This window comes from Ovis aries, chromosome 4, assembly GCF_016772045.2.
Source record: "Ovis aries strain OAR_USU_Benz2616 breed Rambouillet chromosome 4, ARS-UI_Ramb_v3.0, whole genome shotgun sequence".
Taxonomy (NCBI): domain Eukaryota; kingdom Metazoa; phylum Chordata; class Mammalia; order Artiodactyla; family Bovidae; genus Ovis; species Ovis aries.
Window position 1 is genome coordinate 114,910,898 of NC_056057.1, and position 19,229 is coordinate 114,930,126.

The following is a 19,229-nucleotide window of genomic DNA, read 5'->3' on the forward strand; positions in this document are numbered from 1 at the left end:
TTTCGCAAGAAAACATTTAGGACCAAAACTTGACAAATCCCTGTCTTGATCTCCAGCCTCATTTCTACATAATCTGACTTTCTGCCTCTGGGTTCTAGCCATCCTTGGCTTCCTTTAAATACCTGAGAACTCCATGTGGTCACTTGCCTTGGAATGTGGTGTGACTTATTCCTGGAAATACCTCCAATCCCCACCTCCCTCACTTTTCAAGTTCAGCTCAAACAATGTTGGGCTTCCCCAACAGCTCAGTTGGTAAAGAATCTGCCTGCAATGCAGAAGATCCTGTTTCAATTCCTCGTCTAGGAAGATCTGCTGGAGAAGGGATAGGCTACCCACTCCAGTATTCTTGCCTGGAAAATTCCACCAACTGGTATAGTCCATGAGGTCACAAAGAGTCAGATGCAACTGACTGACTTTCACTTTCAAACAATGTTACTTTTTCTCAGAAGTCTTTCCTGACAATCCCACTCCAATCAGTTAAACTCATCTGTTATACATTCCTGATGCACACTGACATTTTTCTTAAAAAAAAATCACTATGTTGTATAATCTTCATTCAATGTCAGACTTGCCTAAGAAAAGAAGAGATGATGGAGAAAGGTGGTGATGGTAAAAATCTTATTTTCTTAAAAGATAGAACCAAGATTCTTCTGTAGTGCAAGTATCTATTCAAGGAAAACATCATGGTTGATATGTTCAGAAGGAAAAGGAGGCCCCAAAACCAGGGTAATCAAAAGGAAAAGAATCTCCTTGTTTTAGAAAGGAATAAAATTACTCACAAAGGAATACAGAACCTCAAAATTAGCTATTATCAAATAAAATACAGCAATAACTTAGATGATAAAGATTTGTCCTAGGTGTTCAAAGAAGATTCAATATGAGGAAATATTTTCATATAATTTAATGTATTATGAAGCTATGGAGCAACATAATCCAATCATGGCCTTAGCAGTTGGAAAGTAATTTGGTAAAAATTTAGCATCTAATAATTGGCCAACAAAGGTCTGTCTAGTCAAAGCTTTGGTCTTTCCAGTAATCTTATATGGATGTGAGCTGCTGCTGCTGCTAAGTCGCTTCAGTCATGTCCGACCCTGTGCGACCCCATAGACGGCAGCCCACCAGGCTCCACCATCCCTGGGATTCTCCAGGCAAGAACATTGGAGTGGGTTGCCATTTCCTTCTCCAATGTATGAAAGTGAAAAGTGAAAGCAAAGTCACTCAGTAAGTGTCCAACTCTTTGTGACCCCATGGACTGCAGCCTACCAGGCTCCTCCATTTATGGGATTTTCCAGGCGAGAGTACTGGATTGGGTTGCCATTGCCTTCTCCAATGGATGTGACAGTTGGACTATAAAAACAAGCTGAGCACCCAAGAATTGATGCTTTTGAACTGTGGTGTTGGAGAAGACTTTTAAGAGTCCCTTGGACTGCAACATCCAACCAGTCCATCCTAAAGGAAATTAGTCCTGAATAATCATTGGAAGGACTGATGCTGAAGCTGATGCTCCAATGCTTTGGCCACCTGATGCAAAGAACTGACTCATTGGAAAAGACCTTGATGCTGGCAAAGATTGAGTACAGGAGGAGAAGGGGACAACAGAGGATGAGATGGTTGGATGGCATCACCGACTCAATGGACATGAGCTTAAGTAAGCTCCAGGAGGTGGTGATGGACAGGAAAGCCTGGCGTGCTGCAGCCCATGGGGTTGCAAAAGTCAGACGTGACTGAGAGACTGAACTAAATAATTGGTTACATTTTTACAATAATAATTTCCATCTCAATCTCAAAGCCTGTACTTTACTTAACTGGAAGCATTGAGCTATTGCCACAAAAGTTAGAAACAAGTTAAGGAGGCCTACTATATTGTGATTATTGAACATTCTTCTAGATTTTGTTGTTGTTGTTGAGTCACTAAGTTGTGTCTGACTATTTGCCACCCCATGAACTGCAGCACGCCAGACTCCCCTGTCCTTCACCATCTCCCTGAGTTTGCTCAAAGTCATGTCCATTGAGTCAGTGATGCCATTCAACCACCTCATCCTCTGTCATCTCTGTGGATCACAACAAACTGTGGGTTCTTCTAGATACTAGCCACAATAAACTAACAGCAAATGAAATTAGATTTTTTTTAATCCAAGAAGAGGATGTAAAATGATCATTTTGACTGCATAAAGAACTTCTCCAAATCAATATCAAAAGGATTAACAGAATTTAACCATGAGCAACAAATATATTCTGAGCTTCTCACGTGGCTCAGTCATAAAGAATTCACATGCCAATGCAGGAGATGTAGGAGATGAGGGTGTGATCCCTGGGTCAGGAAGAACCCCTGGAGGAGGAAATGGCAACCCACTCCAGTATCCTTGCCTGGAAAATCCCATGGACAGAGAAGCCTGGTGGGCTACTGTCCATGGAGTCACAAAGAGCCAGATATGACTGAGCTACCAAGCATGCACAGCACAAAAAACAAATATATGAGAAGATATCAATTAAAAAGACATAGTTCTTTAACAATGGAAAAATAATTTGACCACATTCATATTGAGTGATACATGTTACCAACACATGAATTCGCCACATCCTCACCAACACTCCTCTCCTGTCTTTGTAATAATAGCCATCCTAACGGATGTGAGATGCAATCTCAGGATGGTTTTGACTTACATTCCCCTGATAAATAGTGATGCTGAGCATGTGTTCAAGTACCTGTTGGCCATTAGAATGTCTTCTTTGAAACAATATCTATTCAGGTCCTTTGCCCATTTTTAATTGAGTTATTTGTCAGGATACTTACATTATCCAATACCTTTCTTTCATAAATCAAAAACATTTTGGGTATTCAAAATAGCAATATTTTATGCTTTTTTATTCTATGGAAAGTTTTATAGAGGTGCTTTACTGAATTTTACATATGATTTAGAAAATCGGTGGGCTTTGAATTCGACATTGCATTATATTTGTTTTCATATAAAACAATTGGAAATAGGTTCCTGTTAGTGTTTTGACACAGAATGTTTTGTTTTTAGGAAGAGATTACTGTTATTAAGTAGAAGACTACAAAGTAAAGGATGTGGAAGAACTCAAAACAGTGATAATAGTGTGTGACAAGGACAGTGGTGTCCCCCTGGGTCCCGGCTGCACTGTGTTTTCCAGCCTCTCGTATGATGAGGTCCAGGCCTGGGAATCGTTTCTCATCAACAGCTGGTAGGGAAAGCGAAGTGCATCACTACTGATCTGGGATGTTTAAAGGCTGCCTAAGAAGTCCCACATTTCCTGTGTCCCTACTGCGCTGAATGTCACAGAAATAAAGATAAAAACATTTGAGTGATTTCAAATTTAACCCTTTGGGTCGTTCCCCGTGACTGTAGACACTCAGAGCATTATTGTAGACATTGCCTAGATCATTGTAGACACTGCCCGGATCACTGCTCCCCCAGGGAGGCTGCCCTGAACTGTGTAGCTGAGCAAAGGAAAAGCAAAGAAACCATGAATGAGTCATTTCCAAATGCATTCAGACAGGCATCTCCCTCTCTCATTTCTCCTTTCTGTACTCTCCCTTTGCACAGCGCCCTGTCCTCGCCCCCACGCGCATACTTTCTGCCCCTGCAGTGGCGCTTGCCTTTAGAACAATCACTGCTAAGTGTGGATAAGGTTATTTCTCTAGGGAGGCCTTGGAGGGTTGCATTCAGGCAAACTTGTAAATGTAGGGACACAGCCTTGGGATGGGGGAAGGAATCAAATCTCCCAGCATCGTCAGCCTCCCTTTTATTCCACTTTAAACAATTCAAATGTTGTTTGTTTTTTCAACTGAGGCAAGGACAACAAACGACAACAAATGACTCATTAAATTTTGCCATTTTAACTGTTTATTTTTAAAAAGAGAATTTCAGACAGTCACGGTGCAGGGGCTCTGTTGCAGCACAGAAGCTCACTGGAGATTCAAGAGAGGAAGAAGCAGACTAGATTTTCAGCTTTTTTTTTTTTTTTTCCTCCTCTCTCTCTCTCTCGAAGCTGAACTGTCAAGCCACAGATTTGAACAAGGAGGCATCTGTTTCTTTCAACGATAACTCAGGTAAGCCCACACTCGTGAGAGTTCTGTGCCATTCATTCCTAGTTTTCAGGCTATGCTTGAAAAAGAAAAAAAAAGTCTAAACAAATTTGCCCTGTTTTCAGGGAAACAGAGTGATGCTAAAGTGAGGCCAGTTTGCAGGACCTGTAATCTTCTTGGGATTTGGTTTACCCAATAATGGCAAAGAGAACATTACACAAAGGGGCTGACTTGGAAGAACTTGCTCATTGACACGAGTTTTCTGTGCCATGTCGCTTGGTACAGGTTGTCAGTTTTTAAGATACTTCCCTCTGCATAGGAAAGGGAACTAAACGGCAAGGCTTCTTGTGGAAAGAGGAAAATTCAAGTAACTAGCAGATCAAATAAAGCACATTTCTGGTTTGAAGAAGAGTGCACTTTCCCGAGTCGCGTTTTTAATTCACTGAGTCTCTCAGAAAGGACTCGGTGCGAGGGCAGGGGTTTGGCGGCAAGTGGAGAACTAAGGATGGGAGCAGGTGGGGAGGAAGGAAGGAAAGAGGACTCAGCCTCGGACAACCATGGCAGACCTGGAAAGGAAACAAAAGAAGGCCACGGAAAGCAAAAGAGGGGGCGGGGGGGGGAGTCCCCCACGGAGAAGGGACCCTAGAGGAGAGGTGGGCGTGGGGGTAAGATGCAGCAAGTGGGGCCACAAACGAACCCAATCTTCTGACTCACTGAGTGAACTTTGAGCAAGTGACTACATTTCTCTGTAAACCAGCGATCGTAATTCTTTCCACCCACCTCCTCAGCTTTGTGCAGACAACTGAGGCATGGTTGTGAACATGCTCAAGAAATATAAGGTTCTTTCGTGCATCATAACTCAGAAATGACCATTTTTTAATTGACCTCTGGTCTCTCTGTCTCTCAGGAACAGCCATGGGCCAAAATGAAGGCAGTCCCTCTGGTGAGTAAGTGACCTCCTGTGCGTGGCATTTCTACCCTACTCTGTGCCTAAAGTGAAAGGGAAAGTCACTCAATCGTGTCCAACTCTTTGTGACCCCATGGATTTCATGGTCCATAGAATTCTCCAGGCCAGAATACTGGAGTGGGTAGCCTTTCCCTTCTCCACGGGATCTTCCCAACCCGGGGATCGAACCCAGGTATCCCACATTGCAGGTGAATTCTTTACCAACTGAGCTCTCAAGGAAGCCCTATTTTGTGCCTAGTTTGTATAAAAATCATGCTATCCTCTAGAATCACAATATGAGCCAGCAACTGTTTCTTCATCAGAGGGAATAACTTTGCACTGTTCATTTCAATTTCCCTGGTCCAATCATTTCACTGGTGATCGTGACCACATCTCTGCCCAGACAAGGTCAGAGGACCCATCTCTGGCCCTGGAACAGGCAGGTTACTTACCCACCTGGAGATGGAACCACCATCTTGGCTACACATTTCTGATCTTCAGAAAATTTGCCTTTTAGGGGGCCAGAACCGAGTGATATAGACAAACTGAATGACAAGATACATTTCTAATTCTATCTCATCCCCCAGTTTTCTTGGATCCAATATGACAATGCCCTGCAGACCTAGAGAAAGCTAGATGCTTTAAAATCATTATCTTGTTTGATCATAGACTCAGCTTCTACTTTATAAATACAATATATTTATTATGAGAGTATCTTCTCCCAGATATTTCCTTATCATTAAAAATATTCCATTGGCATGACAGTATGGTAATAACAAAATAAGTTTGCTCTTTTTTCCTTTTTTTTTAATTGAAATATAGTTGATTTACAATGCTGTGTTAGTTTCAGGCATGCAACAAAGTGATTTAGGTATACACACAAACACAAATATATTCTCTTTAGACACTGTTACATTACAGGTTATTACAAAATATTTAGTACAGCTCCCTGTGCTCTACAGTAGTCCTTGTTTGTTATTTTATATATAGTAATGTGTACATTTTAATCCCAAACTCATAATTTATCCCTCCCCTGCCCCTTTCCCTTTTAGTAGCCAGAAGTTGGTGCTCCTTGTCTGTGAGTCCACGTCTGGTTTCTGTGATTTATTTATGCTGCATCGGGTTCATTGCGGCACTTGGGACTCTTTGATGTATTGTGCGGGTTCACTAGGTGCAGCACACAGCCTTTTCTTGCAGCGCATGGGCTTAGTTGCCCTGCAGCATGTGGGATCTTAGTTCCCCAACCAGGGATTGAACCTGCGTCCTCTACATTGGGCCATCAGGGAAGCCTCTATAGCTGTTTTTTGTAAGTGAGTTCATCTGTATACTTTTTTTTGGGGGGGGAGACTCCACATAGAAGCGATATCATGTGTTATTTGTCTTTTTCTTCTAAGTAAACTTGCTCTTAGCAGGACCTCATACAAAGAGTCACCCAGCTCACTGTGCCAGAGGATCAGAGCTGAGAATCATTCTGGTGGGCAAAACGGGAACTGGCAAAAGTGCGACAGGGAACAGCATCCTCCAGAAGCCAGCATTTGAGTCCAGGCTGAGTGCCCGGTCCTTGACGCAGACTTGCAGTGAGAGTCGGGGCAGCTGGGGAGACAGAGAGGTAGTGGTTATTGACACACCAGATATGTTTTGCGGCAAGGACCTCTCTGACTCCCTGTACCAAGAGGTGCAGAGGTGCTACCTGCTTTCTGCCCCAGGCCCCCACGTGCTGCTCCTGGTGACACAACTGGGCCGATTCACCACGGAGGACCAGCAGGCTGTTCAGGGGGTGAAGGAGATCTTCGGAGAGGGTGCCATGAAGCACACAGTTATTGTCTTCACCCGCAAGGAAGACCTCGAGGGAGGCTCCCTGAGGGATTATATCCAAGGCTCAGACAACAGAGCCCTAAGCGAGCTGGTGGCAGCGTGTGGGGGGCGAGTGTGTGCCTTTGACAACCGTGCTACAGGGAGCATCCGGGATGACCAAGTGAAGGAGCTCATGGACTTGACTCAGAGCCTGGGGACAGTGGAAAGAGGTGACCACTACACTAACAGGCTGTACAGCCTTCTAACACAGTCAGACTGTGGGCCTGTACAGTCAGAGGAAAGACTGCAAGATGTCAAAAGGAGCTTGGTAAAATACATGGAAATTCAGAGACGTGGTACGATCATGGCCAAAGCAAACTGCCTGAGAAAAGCCCTAATCCAAGCTGTGCTGTGTATGGTATGGTGTGCTCAGGTGTCTGCCGCATTGCTCATTCGGTTATTTTGTGTATTGCACAGGACGTGTGATTTCTTTTGCCGCTTACCCTTTAGTATGCGCAGTTTATTCTGTAGTTTACTGTTAGTCATACCCAAAAAATTAGTGATGATTTTTAGAAACACCGGTAGACTGGAATGCAAGACTCCTGTGTCATAGTTGCCAATCAGTGCCTCTTCATTCGCTGTCATATCCTGGGTAAGTTACAGTTGCCCGCCCCAGATAGTCAGTGTCTGATACCGCAAAATGTTTGAGATTCTGTGAACTGTTTAGATCTCAACCTCATCCTATTTGTTAATGAATCAAATGATTTTAAAATTTCCTGTTTGTTTTGAAATATAATACCAAAACCTTCTGAAAGTTATAAACATAAAATTCCTCTCATTTGCAAGTCTCTATCTAAAGTCAGTTTTATGCTCCTGAAAACTCCATTTCTTCTTTATACTATCACTACTGCTTCTGAATATAACAAAAATGGCAATAAAATTTCTACAAGGTATAGTAAATTAACAAGTGAGCTGTAAAGTTCCTGAGATCACATGACTTTAACTCCATGCTATGGTTTTATCCTCTGAAGATGGTAAATGGACATATGGCTTATTTCTCTGACACAACCAGCTCACGCTCAACAATCACACACAGACACACACATGAACAGTCTGTTTTATGTGCATCAAAAGAAGCTCAACTAGACTTTATCCCTTGTGTCCAATCCCAGTCAGCATTGAAACATACTAGAGGCTTATGTTTCAGACAAGAGTGGACCTTTTGCATTGTACAGTATTTTACATTTAACATCTTCTTGTTAAATGCAACTAGGATTTATTAAAATAAACACAGTCTTTATGACTGATGAGCTCACTAGATAATTAGGAAAACTCCAAGGAAGCAGCAAACAATACACATAAAAGAGAGGTGGGAAAAGGTAAGAAGGATGCAGAGCTAAAAGCACCCTCTCGCAGCCAGGTAAAGCCTCAGGCAAAGTCACAGGTGGTGAGGGAAGACGCCACACGCGTGCATGAGAACACGGAAAGGCAAGGAGTTATCGAGAAACACTGGAAGCATCTTCATGAAAGGTATGCGTTGTGTAGCCAAGACTTAGTCAAGACTCGTCTGTGGTTCGGACTCGGGTGAAGCCAGTGAGGAGCCATATTCTCCTCAGTCTTAAGGAAATACTCACTGCCGGGGTCATTCACCTGCAGGATTGGCACTTGAGAAACCTTGGCAGTGTGTCTCCTTCAACTCTGTGCCCTGGACACCAAACTTTCTTCACACTAGTCCTGGCCCCACTAGTCTAGTGGGAGAATGAGAGACCCTGGGCTTCAATAATGCTGAATGGAAAAAATGGAGGTGTCAGTCACTCAAGAGACACTGTACCTGGGGAAAAAAAGAACAGAAAACAGTTGACCTTGGGTCTCTTTCCTACCTGAAAAAATGGGCTGGAAAGAAAGATGAAATAGCAGGTCCCAGCCAGTAGGTTAGGGCTCAGGACAGTCATCCTTCCCACATCCAGCGACAGTCACCTCTAAAAGGCTTGAGTTGGATTGTGAGCTGACCAGGTCTAGGGCCAGTCCTTTGGTACCTGTTCACCACACCACTGGGTCTTTTACTGACCTCACTCTCATGACCCTCACGAGAGAAGGCAGAATAACTAGAATCGGTGCTACCAGCACAGATGACCAGACTAAGCTCTACATAATGCTAGCTTAGGAATAGTGTAAACGCATGGTGGCTCGGCAGTAAAGAACCCACCTGCCAATGCAGAAGACACAGGCTCGATCCCTGGGTTGGGAAGATCCCCTGGAGGAGGAAATGGCACCCACTCCAATATTCTTTCCTAGAGAATCCCATGGACAGAGGAGCCAGGCGGGCTAAGTCCATGGGGTCACAAAGAGTTTGACATGACTGAGTGACTAAACAGCAACAGCAATTCATCCTCATCCTCAATACATCGGCTAGCTTCAAGTCCTTCCACAGCTGAGAAGACATCCTTTCTCAGATAAAACTCTGCTTCTGGATTTTTCTGACAGACTGGACCCTAGAGGGGCACCGGCCATAGGGATGTCCAGTCAATGGACAGCTGTTGAGAAAAGCTATCACGTTTTTGTTCTGGAGCAGGAATCACCCTGGACTTTTTTTATATGGGGGAAATGCTTACATGGTAAAAAGTAACTGAAGATTAGATCACTAAGCAGTTCTAAAAAGAGACTCAGGCCTTGGGGTCCTACAAGAAGATATTTGGTATGGGGGTGGGGGAGGGCCCTGCTAGAGAACACAGATTAGTCACAACAGGAGAGAGGTTTTGTGAGATAAATGCTTTGAGCCTACAATGAATGTTCCTGTCTCTTTAAATCATCACCACCACCTAACCCTTCCTCTGGGCTCACAGGAGCTGTGAGTCTCAAAGACTTCCTCTGTGCAGAGTGGAAGGAAACAGCCTGCCACACTCAAAACTGAAGGGAAAGCAGAGATCAGGGCCTTCTTGGATCACCAGTGAGAGCCTGTCACCAGGAAAGGCGAGCCCCGCAGGGAGCAGGAGCTACAACCAACCAGAAGGAACATGGTTCTGAGAGCATTTACTGTCTGAGCACCCAGGCTCCACCAGGCACCTTTCAGGTGAGTAACAGCCGGCCCCAGTAAGATGGGGTGTCCGGATTTGTAAAGATGTCCCAAGTTTCAATAGAGGAAGTCCAAAAAAGGTTTATGAGCATGGTCCCCAGTCTGGAGGGCACACATGTCTGTCTCCTTCCACATTTCCCCCATACAGTAAGAAAAGTCTGTACTCATGTCTAGGAGTAAAATGCATTTTAAAAGGCATTCAACATTGCTCAGATTGAACATTCAGCACAGGCAAAATATCTTTCTTGTGACCCCAAAGCAATCTAACTTCAGAGCAAGTTACAGTGTGCTGAGTCAGGAAACCATCAGAATTCAACCCTGCCCCAGATTCCCCTTCTCCCCTCTGTCCACAATAAGGGACCCTCAAGAGACTAAAGAGGTTAGGAACCAGGTCTTCAACCCCTCATCCTCATGACCCCTGACACGCTGGCTCCCTAATTCAAGCCTCTCCCACCCCTGCTGTAGGAACACCTCAGTTTCCTCATCTGTACAATGAACGGGTCTGAATAAACGGCTCATTTCCAAACTCTGATGTGTGGACTGATGATATCAGATACACTGGATTCATAAATCAGAATTTCTGAGCACGGTCCCCCCAGAATCGACATTTTTAAAGAACATTCCAGTAGTTCTGAAAAACAATATATTTGAGAGGCACTGAGTTACGTGAACTTTGAATTTTCAGAGTGTTCAGAATATAGGAATTCAACATGCTTTACAATAAAGAAAAGAGCTATTTATCACCCCAGAGTTCAGGAAGAGCGTATCGCCTTCTTAAAATGTATTTTAAATGGTTTTAACCCACATTTCAAACTATCTGGAAATCCCAGTGACCTACTCGAGAGTTCTGTGGATTCCCTGTAGCACACTTTCTCATTTCCATCTTTGGCGAGGACCTCTTGCTTTAGCTACTCTTCTTCTAGGGTTTGAATCTTGTGGCTCTTTCTTCATTTCTGCTCTGATGTCAATTATGGGAGTTTGTTGATGCTTAGACACAAAATAACTAATCATATCATGTGATTTGTCCTGGGGTAAACTTTACTGAAAGCTTTGCGTGGAGCAGCAGGAGAGTGACTGCAGAAACAAAAACAGCTTCGGCTTGAGTTCTGGACAAACTTGGCCGCCGAGTCCTTTGGCCAGAGAGGGGTTATTCACCCAGCCTCTCCCTTCGTTTTTCCTTCCCTGTTGGTGCCAAATGGGGTTGAATACAGTTACCTGCAGAAAACAGGTGGGCGAGGTGAGGAGGTAGAATTTCAAATGGATGTTGAAGTACAGACAGGACTTTCAGGCAGAAATGTGGGGTGGGATGAAGGGTCCTGGGAGGGAAAGCCCGAGGTGGGTTGGGAAAGGGCACTGAAATCTGTGTCTGGAGTGGCTGACTGGGGGCAGGGGTGAAGAGGGGGCAGGCGAGGTGGGATTCATTGGAAATGAGGCTGGAGAAGTAGACTGAGCAGAGACTGTGGGCTCATGTTCAGAAGCTTGTGTGATCAGGCAAACGACCACAAAATGTTTAATTGTATTAAATGATGTCTGAGTGGGTGTAATCATTGTACTTTGAGACGCCTCAGACTCGAGGGCCAGAACATAAAGAGCCAGAGGGGAACATCCCAGTCTCCCCATATTTAGATACATAAGGAGAAGCCAAACTATGTGGTTATCTAAGAGCAGAAACTCTCCAGATGAGTTTGGGAAATACGTCTGTTTTCCAATTTTCTTCTTGCTTGTTTCATAGGCCAGAGACCCTAAGGTAGTTCCTCAGTCAGTGAGCAAACTCTTATTCTCGGGGTTTTCTGAAGCCCACCCTCCATCACCACCCTCGCTGCTGAAACTCCTGGGAAATCTTGTTTCCGACAGCTTACATCACTGACAAAGGTGCTCAGTCTCTTAGTCGTGTCCAACTTTTTCTGACCCTTTGGACGGCAAACTGCCAGCCTCCTCTGTCCAGGAATTTTTCAGGCAAGAGTACTGGATTGGGTTGCCTTTTCCTGCTCCAGGGGATCTTCTTGACCTAGGGATCGAACCCGCATCTCTTGCATCTCCTGCATTGGCAGGCAGATTTTTCACCGTTAGCACCACCTGACATAGAATCACCTGGAGAAATTAACATCTGAAGTTCACTCATTGGCATGGGTGGGATTAAGTGTTATCATCTCCCCTTTGCTCTTTGCATTTGGGGGCCCTGAGAAGACAAAGCCAAGCTCACCAGGTATTCTCACAGCATCATCCCAACCCAGACCAGGCTACTCCTTCCCTAAACTCCGATGCTCAGAGGAGGGCAGGGACTATGACCTTCTCACAGTGGGGTCACCAGCATTTTGGACTTGACCTGACATTGTAGACAGTTACACCTATTTGATGAATGAGTGAATGAACAAATTGTGTCTGGGATTCTTTCAGGTAATCATGGGAGGACGGAAGATGCCAAGAGATGAAGAAAATGCCTATGGTAAGAACACATCTCACAATGACTGTTTGTCCCCAGGAGTGAGCTCTAGGTAGTAGGGGAATGGGCTAATTCAAGACTGAACAGAGAGAAGTCGAGAGGTGACTCGATGCTGGGGTGAAGCAGCAAGAGGCCTGGGGCTGGCACTTCACCTGATCTGTACCACCGCCCTGCAGTGAGATATTAAGTTCTTTGACTAACCTGCAGCTCTGTTCCCAAAGTAAAATGAATAAACAGAAGGCGACGTAGAGGGCATCAGATCGTATATTAGAGAGAACATGATTCACCAGGTAGAAAGTGTTAGGGAACACGGATGGAGGTTATTAGACAGCAGTTTTAAGAGAGAGGAGAAGAGAGGAGGAGGAGGGAGGGAAGAGAGATGGCCTGGTCTTATCCTCCCAAGAGCCTATGAGGACAGCGCTACAATATTGATTCTGTTTGTGCAGAAGAGGTTTAACACTTAGATTAAGCAGCTCCCAGGATTACAAGGCTGGTAGAGGACAGGTCTATGATTCAAAGCCCCTGCTTTGGGACTCCAGATAGCCCTCCCGGCTGGGCCCACTGCCCCACCCTTTTCTCCAGTGGGACAGTATCAGGGAAAATAAGACAGAAATTGTCACTGGGGACCAGCTCTGCACAGCCTGGATGACAGATCATATCAGACGAAGTAATGGCCTGTATTACAAAGGCGCATTCTCTAGAGAGACGTTCAGCAGCTGCTGGAGCACCTACAGGTGCACGTGTGACGCCAAAGACGGGAGAAACAGACGGGTAGAGACCCCTTGGAGTGCCCAAATCTCACACCAGGTCACTCAGTAAAGGTCTGGCCCCAAACACAACCGTGGAAGCGCTCTGTTCTTTGCTCGCAAGGCGTCCAGGAGACCTGGGGACCGGGACATATTGCTCTCAGATCCCGAAGCTTACAGACCACCGGTGCCCACAGGTTTCCAGGAGTCCAGGTCCGCCCTGCAGGAGCGCAGGCTGCGCCTCCTCCTGGCAGGGAGGTCGGGGACCGGGAAGAGCGCCACGGGCAACACCATCCTCCAGCGGAAGCACTTCCTCTCCAGGCTCGCGGCCACGGCGGTGACGAGCGCCTGCGCCACGGGGAGCTGCCGCTGGGCCTCGTGGGACGTGGAAGTCCTCGACACCCCCGACCTCTTCAGCCCCGAGGTCGCCCAGGCAGACCCGGGCTTCGAGGAGAGAGGCCGCTGCTACCTGCTGTCGGCCCCGGGGCCCCACGCCGTGCTCCTGGTGACCCAGCTCGGCCGCTTCACCGCCCAGGACCTGCGGGCCTGGCGCGGGGTGAAGGCGCTCTTCGGGGCGGGCATCGCGGCGCGCACCATCGTGGTCTTCACCCGCAGGGAGGACCTGGAGGGGGGCTCGCTGCAGCAGTACGTGCGCGACACCGACAACCGCGCGCTCCGGGAGCTGGTGGCCGAGTGCGGGGGCCGCTGCTGCGCCTTCGACAACCAAGCGGCCGACGGGGAGCGGGAGGCGCAGGTCCGGGAGCTGATGAGGCTGGTGGAGGAGCTGGTGAGGGACCACGGCGGCGCCCCCTACACCAACGACGTGTACCGCCTGGCGCAGACCCTGGGCGGGCTGAGCCCCGAGGAGAGGCTGCGCAGGGTGGCGGAGCGACTGACTGCCCGTGCGCCGTCGTGGCCGGAGCGCTGGCCTCTGGCTGGGCTGTGGCGGTGGCCCAAGGTGGGGCCGGGGACCCGGTGTAAGCTGGGCCTGGCCGCCCTGCTGGGTGCCCTGTTCCTGCTGTACCTGCTCTGCAGGCGCCGGCCCGAGGCGGTGACGGTGTGACCTTAGTCTTGCAGGTCACCTGGCAAGAAAGGACCTGGACACTTAGGTCTGAAGGGGGATTTCCAAGGAATCATGCTTACTCCAGCACATAGTTTTAAAATAAAGTTGTACCACTTTAAAACATCCTTAAAAATGTGTTTAGTTATTTTGAGGTATTGGTCATCTGTGAGAAATCGTAAAATGACTGGCAGTTTTTGGTAAAAAATGGATTCCTAGCCAAGGAATCCCACTCTTTATTTTGAGCTTGTGTGTGTCAGTTTGCTGGTTTGTTTGTTTAGACACTGCCTTCCTCTCCTTGGACTTCTATTTTAAACACACACACACAGAGCTGGGTGGCTTAAAAACAACAGACATTTATTCCACACAGTTCTGGAGGCTGGAAATCCATGATCATGGTCGGGTTTGGGGGAGAGTCCTCTCTGAGATTGCAGAATGCCAGCTTCTGACTGTGCCCTCACACTCAATTAGAACAAAACACTAAGTCCAATCATGAGGAGTCTACCCTCCTGACCTAAGACCCTCCCAATGACACTACCTCCTAATACCCTCCTCTCCAGACTAGGTTTTCAGCCTGTGAATGTTGAGGGGGGAGGGGGCAGACACAAACATTCAGACCATAGCCTACACAGACTCTTCTTGATATTTTCTAGTTCTTACAGCTAGTTACCTCCCTTCAGTGTTCTTGCAGATTTTTATTATCATCAAGGAAAGAGAAGTCACAGTCAAACATGTAAATGTTTAATTCCAGGTGACACTGCAAGTGAAAGTCACTCAGTCCTGTCCAGTTCTTTGCAACCCCAGAGACTATACAGTCCATGGAATTCTCCAGGCCAGAATATTGGAGTGGGCAGCCTTTCCCTTCTCCAGGGGATCTTCTCAACCCAGAGATCAAACCCAGGTCTCCCACATAGCAGGCAGATTCTTTACCAGCTGAGCCACAAAAAGAATCCACCTAGCAATGCAGGAGACCCACGAGCTGTGTATTCAATCCCTGGGTCAGGAAGATCCCCTGGAGCAGGTAATGGCAACCCACTCCAGTATTGTTGCCTGGAAAATCCCATGGCCAGAGGAGCCTGGTGGGCTACAATCCATGGGGTTGCAAAGAGTTGGACACGACTGAGCATGCACACATACATCAGTTTATTTACCAGTGCAATGACTTAGAACCAAGAAGTTAAATGTGACTATACTGAAAATAACACAATTTCAAATTTTCTAGCATGTATTATGGTTCATGTCTGTCCCAAATGAAGTAAGATTTGGGGAAAATAACATGCAATGTCTTCAATGTAGTTTTCTATCTGGATTTTTATGCAAATAATAATAAAGTTCCTGTCTCAGAGAAGACAGGAAGCCGCAGGTACGTCAGCAGAGAGGCACAGAGAACTCGAGGTTAGGTGTGGCTGCACCACTGTGGGTTTTTACATGGGGTGGGTCAACCCACCTAAGTCCTTGAACCCTGTCCTTACATTGTGTAAACAATCGTTATCGTTATCATCTCCTTATTTCTGAAACAACACTTCAAAGGGAAGCCTTTCTATCAGCCACGCCCTAGTTAGGAGGTGTGGATGCGGCAGGATGAAGATACCCCAAGACTATCAGGGCTCAAGTGTGCTAACGGGGAGGGTGATGTGCGGAGGGCATGGAACAGGCCAGAGGGATAATAGAGGGTGGGAGGAGTGAGGTTGTGTGCAGGCACCCTAGGGCCATCCCAGTTCCGTGGAGCAGGAGTCTATGCTCATGCGCTTCAATGCCACCTCAGAGTAAAGCTCTAGGGAGAGGGAGACTCGGGATGAACTCTGGCCTTAAGGCTGCCTGCAGTTGGGGAGCCTGAGGGCCGTGACTTAGACTCAGTGAAGTTCAGCTGGAAAAAAAATTTATTATCAATTCCTTCTTTAGCTGCCTGCTGGGCCCATGCAGAGACTGTCAGCCAGAGAGAAAATCCTTCTACAACCTGAGGCGCCCAGGAAAAGGCCCCTGTGGCGGGGATCGCCAGGTCTGCAGCTTGCCCATCCAGGGCCACGTGTGCATGAGCACGCGCTGTGGGCCAAGACTGCTTACCACAGAGCTGAATTTAACCTGCTGTTCTTTCAGTTTTTCGTTTTCTCACATCTGAATGTGCATCTATACCCTCCAATTTCTATCATTACTTGTTATTTGTCTTGTTTGTAAATGTAAATACAATTTTTAAGACAAATATGAGTGTTAGTTGCTCAGTTGTATGCGATTCTTTGTGACGTGATGGACTGCAGCCTGCCAGCCTCCTCTGTCCATGAAATTTCCTGGCAAGAATACTGGAGTGGGTTGTATTCCCTTCTCTAGGGGATCTTCCTGACCCAGGGATTGAATTCAAGTATCCTGCATTGCAGGCAGATTTTTTTTTACCATCTAAGCTACCAGGGAAGCCTCAAATATGAGTATTCAGTTCAGTTCAGTTCAGTCGCTCAGTCGTGTCCAACTCTTTGTGACCCCATGAATCACAGCACACCAGGCCTCCCTGTCCATCACCAACTCCCAGAGTTCACTCAGATTCACATCTATCGAGTCAGTATTAGGACTACCAAATTCTCATGCAAACTGTAGCGTCTAGAAATGTATAGGGTCAGAAGAAGCCTTGACATTGTGGGTAAAATGCCCTGTTTGGGTATTAGTGGGACTGCTGTGGGGTACAGTAGAAAGAGCAGGAGATGTGCGGAGGGCTTATGTTCTAAAACTCATCCCTATGAACTTGCTCAGAGACTTTGTGGCCAAGGGGCTTCATCTTTTCTTGAGATGTTATATTAAAATTAATCTTAATATGTATGATGAAGTAATGCAAAAGAAAGCACTTTGTAGGTTGAATTCCACAAGAATATGATACAGAAATGAAAAGTGTAGAGGAAATATCATAATAATAATCTTCATAAATAAATTTCATACTCAGAAATACATAAATTTCACACTCGTGAATTCTCCACATTTAGTATTTGTAATAATAACTATTCCACATTATTCTATTCCACAGAGTTGGGTGCTAGTGGTAATAAAAGGTCTGTATGATTAGTCATCAAATATATTTACAAAGTACAAAGTTGTATTTATTCTCTAAAATATTGCTAATTTCTAATCCTTAGATTTAGAGCTATATAGACTCATAAGTGGGACTTCCCTGGTGGCTCAGACAGTAAAGAATCCACTTGCAATGCAGGAGACCTGGGTTCGATCCTTGGGTTGGGAAGATCCCCTGGACCAGGGCTCAGCAACCCACTCCAATATTCTTGCCTGGAGAATCCTCATGGACAGAGGAGCCTGGCAGGCTACAGTCCATGGGGCTGCAGTGTCAGACAAGACTGAGCGACTAAGCACAGCATAGCACAGACTCATAAGTAAATGGAAGACACAATTTTTAGTTTTTTAAGTGTAATAATTTAAGAACTTCCCTGGCAGCTCAGAAGTTAAGACTCCCTGTTTCCACTGCAGGGGGCATGGGTTCAATCCCTGGTCTGGGAACTAAGATCCCACATGCTACATCAGTTCAGTTCAGTTCAGTCACTCAGTCGTGTCCGACTCTTTGCAAGCCCATGAATCGCAGCATGCCAGGCCTCCCTGTCCATCACCAACTCCCAGAGTTCACTCAGACTTGCGTCCATCGAGTCAGTGATGTCATCCAGCCATCTCATCCTCAGTCTTCCCCTTCTCCTCCTGCCCCCAATCCCTCCCAGCATCAAAGTTTTTTCCAATGAGTCAACTCTTCGCATCAGGTGGCCAAAGTACTGGAGTTTCAGCTTTAGCATCATTCCTTCCAAAGAAATTCCAGGGTTGATCTCCTTGCAGTCCAAGGGACTCTCAAGAGTCTTCTCCAACACCACAGTTGAAAAGCATCAATTATTTGGCACTCAGCCTTCTTCACAGTCCAACTCTCACATCCATACATGACTACTGGAAAAACCATAGCCTTGACTAGACGGACCTTAGTCGGCAAAGTAATGTCTCTGCTTTTGAATATGCTTTCTGCTGCTGCTGCTGCTAAGTCGCTTCAGTCGTGTCCGACTCTGTGTGACCCCATAGACGGCAGCCCACCAGGCTCCCCCATCCCTGGGATTCTCCAGGCAAGAACACTGGAGTGGGTTGCCATTTCCTTCTCCAATGCATGAAAGTGAAAAGTGAAAGTGAAGTTGCTCAGTCGTGCCCAACTCTTAGTGACCCCATGGACTGCAGCCCACCAAGCTCCTCCGTCCACTGTATTTTCCAGGCAAGAGTACTGGAGTGGGGTGCCATTGCCTTCTCCGAATATGCTACCTAGGTTGGTCATAACTTTTCTTCCAAGGAGTAAGCATCTTTTAATTTCATGGCTGCAGTCACCATTTGCAGTGATCTTGGAGCCTCAAAAAATAGTCTGACACTGTTTCCACTGTTTCTCCATCTATTTCCCATGGAGTGATGGGACCGGATGCCATGATCTTCGTTTTCTGAATGTTGAGCTTTAAGCCAACTTTTTCACTCTCCTCTTTTACTTTCATCAAAAGGCTTTTTAGTTCCTCTTCACTTTCTGCCATAAGGGTGGTGTCATCTGCGTATCTGAGGTTATTGATATTTCTCCTGGCAATCTTGATTCCAGCTTGTGTTTCTTCCAGTCCAGTGTTTCTCATGATGTACTCTGAGACAGTTCCAAAGAATAGCAAGAAGAGATAAGAAACCCTTCTTCAGCGATCAATGCAAAGAAATAGAGGAAAACAACAGAATGGGAAAGACTAGAGATCTCTTCAAGAAAATGAGAGATACCAAGGGAATATTTCATCCAAAGATGGGCTCGATAAAGGACAGAAATGGTATGGACCTAACAGAAGCAGAAGATATTAAAAAGAGATGGCAAGAATACACAGAAGAACTGTACAAAAAGGATCTTCATGACCCGGATAATCATGATGGTGTGATCACTCATCTAGAGCCAGACATCCTGGAATGTGAAGTCAAGTGGGCCTTAGAAAGCATCACTATGAACAAAGCTAGTGGAGGTGATGGAATCCCAGTTGAGCTCTTTCAAATCCTGAAAGATGATGCTGTGAAAGTGCTGCACTCAATATGCCAGCAAGTTTGGAAAACTCAGCAGTGGCCACAGGACTGGAAAAGGTCAGTT

General features: G+C 46.1%; 2 protein-coding genes across 5 annotated transcripts; both read left to right on the top strand.

Moving 5' to 3' along the window:
- Positions 1–4,018: 4,018 nt before the first annotated feature.
- On the top strand, positions 4,019–7,633 carry GIMAP2 (GTPase, IMAP family member 2). Of its 3 annotated transcripts, none has more exons than XM_042249249.2 (3): positions 4,019–4,072; positions 4,956–4,991; positions 6,389–7,633. In XM_042249249.2, exons 2-3 carry the CDS (start codon positions 4,964–4,966, stop codon positions 7,399–7,401), a joined length of 1,041 nt encoding a protein of 346 aa, XP_042105183.1. In that variant the 5' UTR covers positions 4,019–4,072; positions 4,956–4,963; the 3' UTR covers positions 7,402–7,633. The 3 variants fall into 3 exon arrangements, with proteins under 3 accessions (XP_042105183.1, XP_042105184.1, XP_012032736.2); XM_042249250.2 differs by having other exon boundaries at positions 6,404–7,633; XM_012177346.5 differs by having other exon boundaries at positions 6,407–7,633.
- Positions 7,634–9,645: 2,012 nt separating this feature from the next.
- On the top strand, positions 9,646–14,236 carry GIMAP1 (GTPase, IMAP family member 1). 2 transcript variants are annotated; one of them, XM_027968996.2, is made up of 3 exons: positions 9,646–9,858; positions 12,259–12,307; positions 13,248–14,236. In XM_027968996.2, the coding sequence occupies exons 2-3, from the start codon at positions 12,265–12,267 to the stop codon at positions 14,111–14,113; spliced, it is 909 nt and encodes a 302-aa protein (XP_027824797.1). In that variant the 5' UTR covers positions 9,646–9,858; positions 12,259–12,264; the 3' UTR covers positions 14,114–14,236. The 2 variants fall into 2 exon arrangements, with proteins under 2 accessions (XP_027824797.1, XP_012032733.2); XM_012177343.4 differs by lacking the exon at positions 9,646–9,858 and adding an exon at positions 10,920–11,089.
- Positions 14,237–19,229: the final 4,993 nt, after the last annotated feature.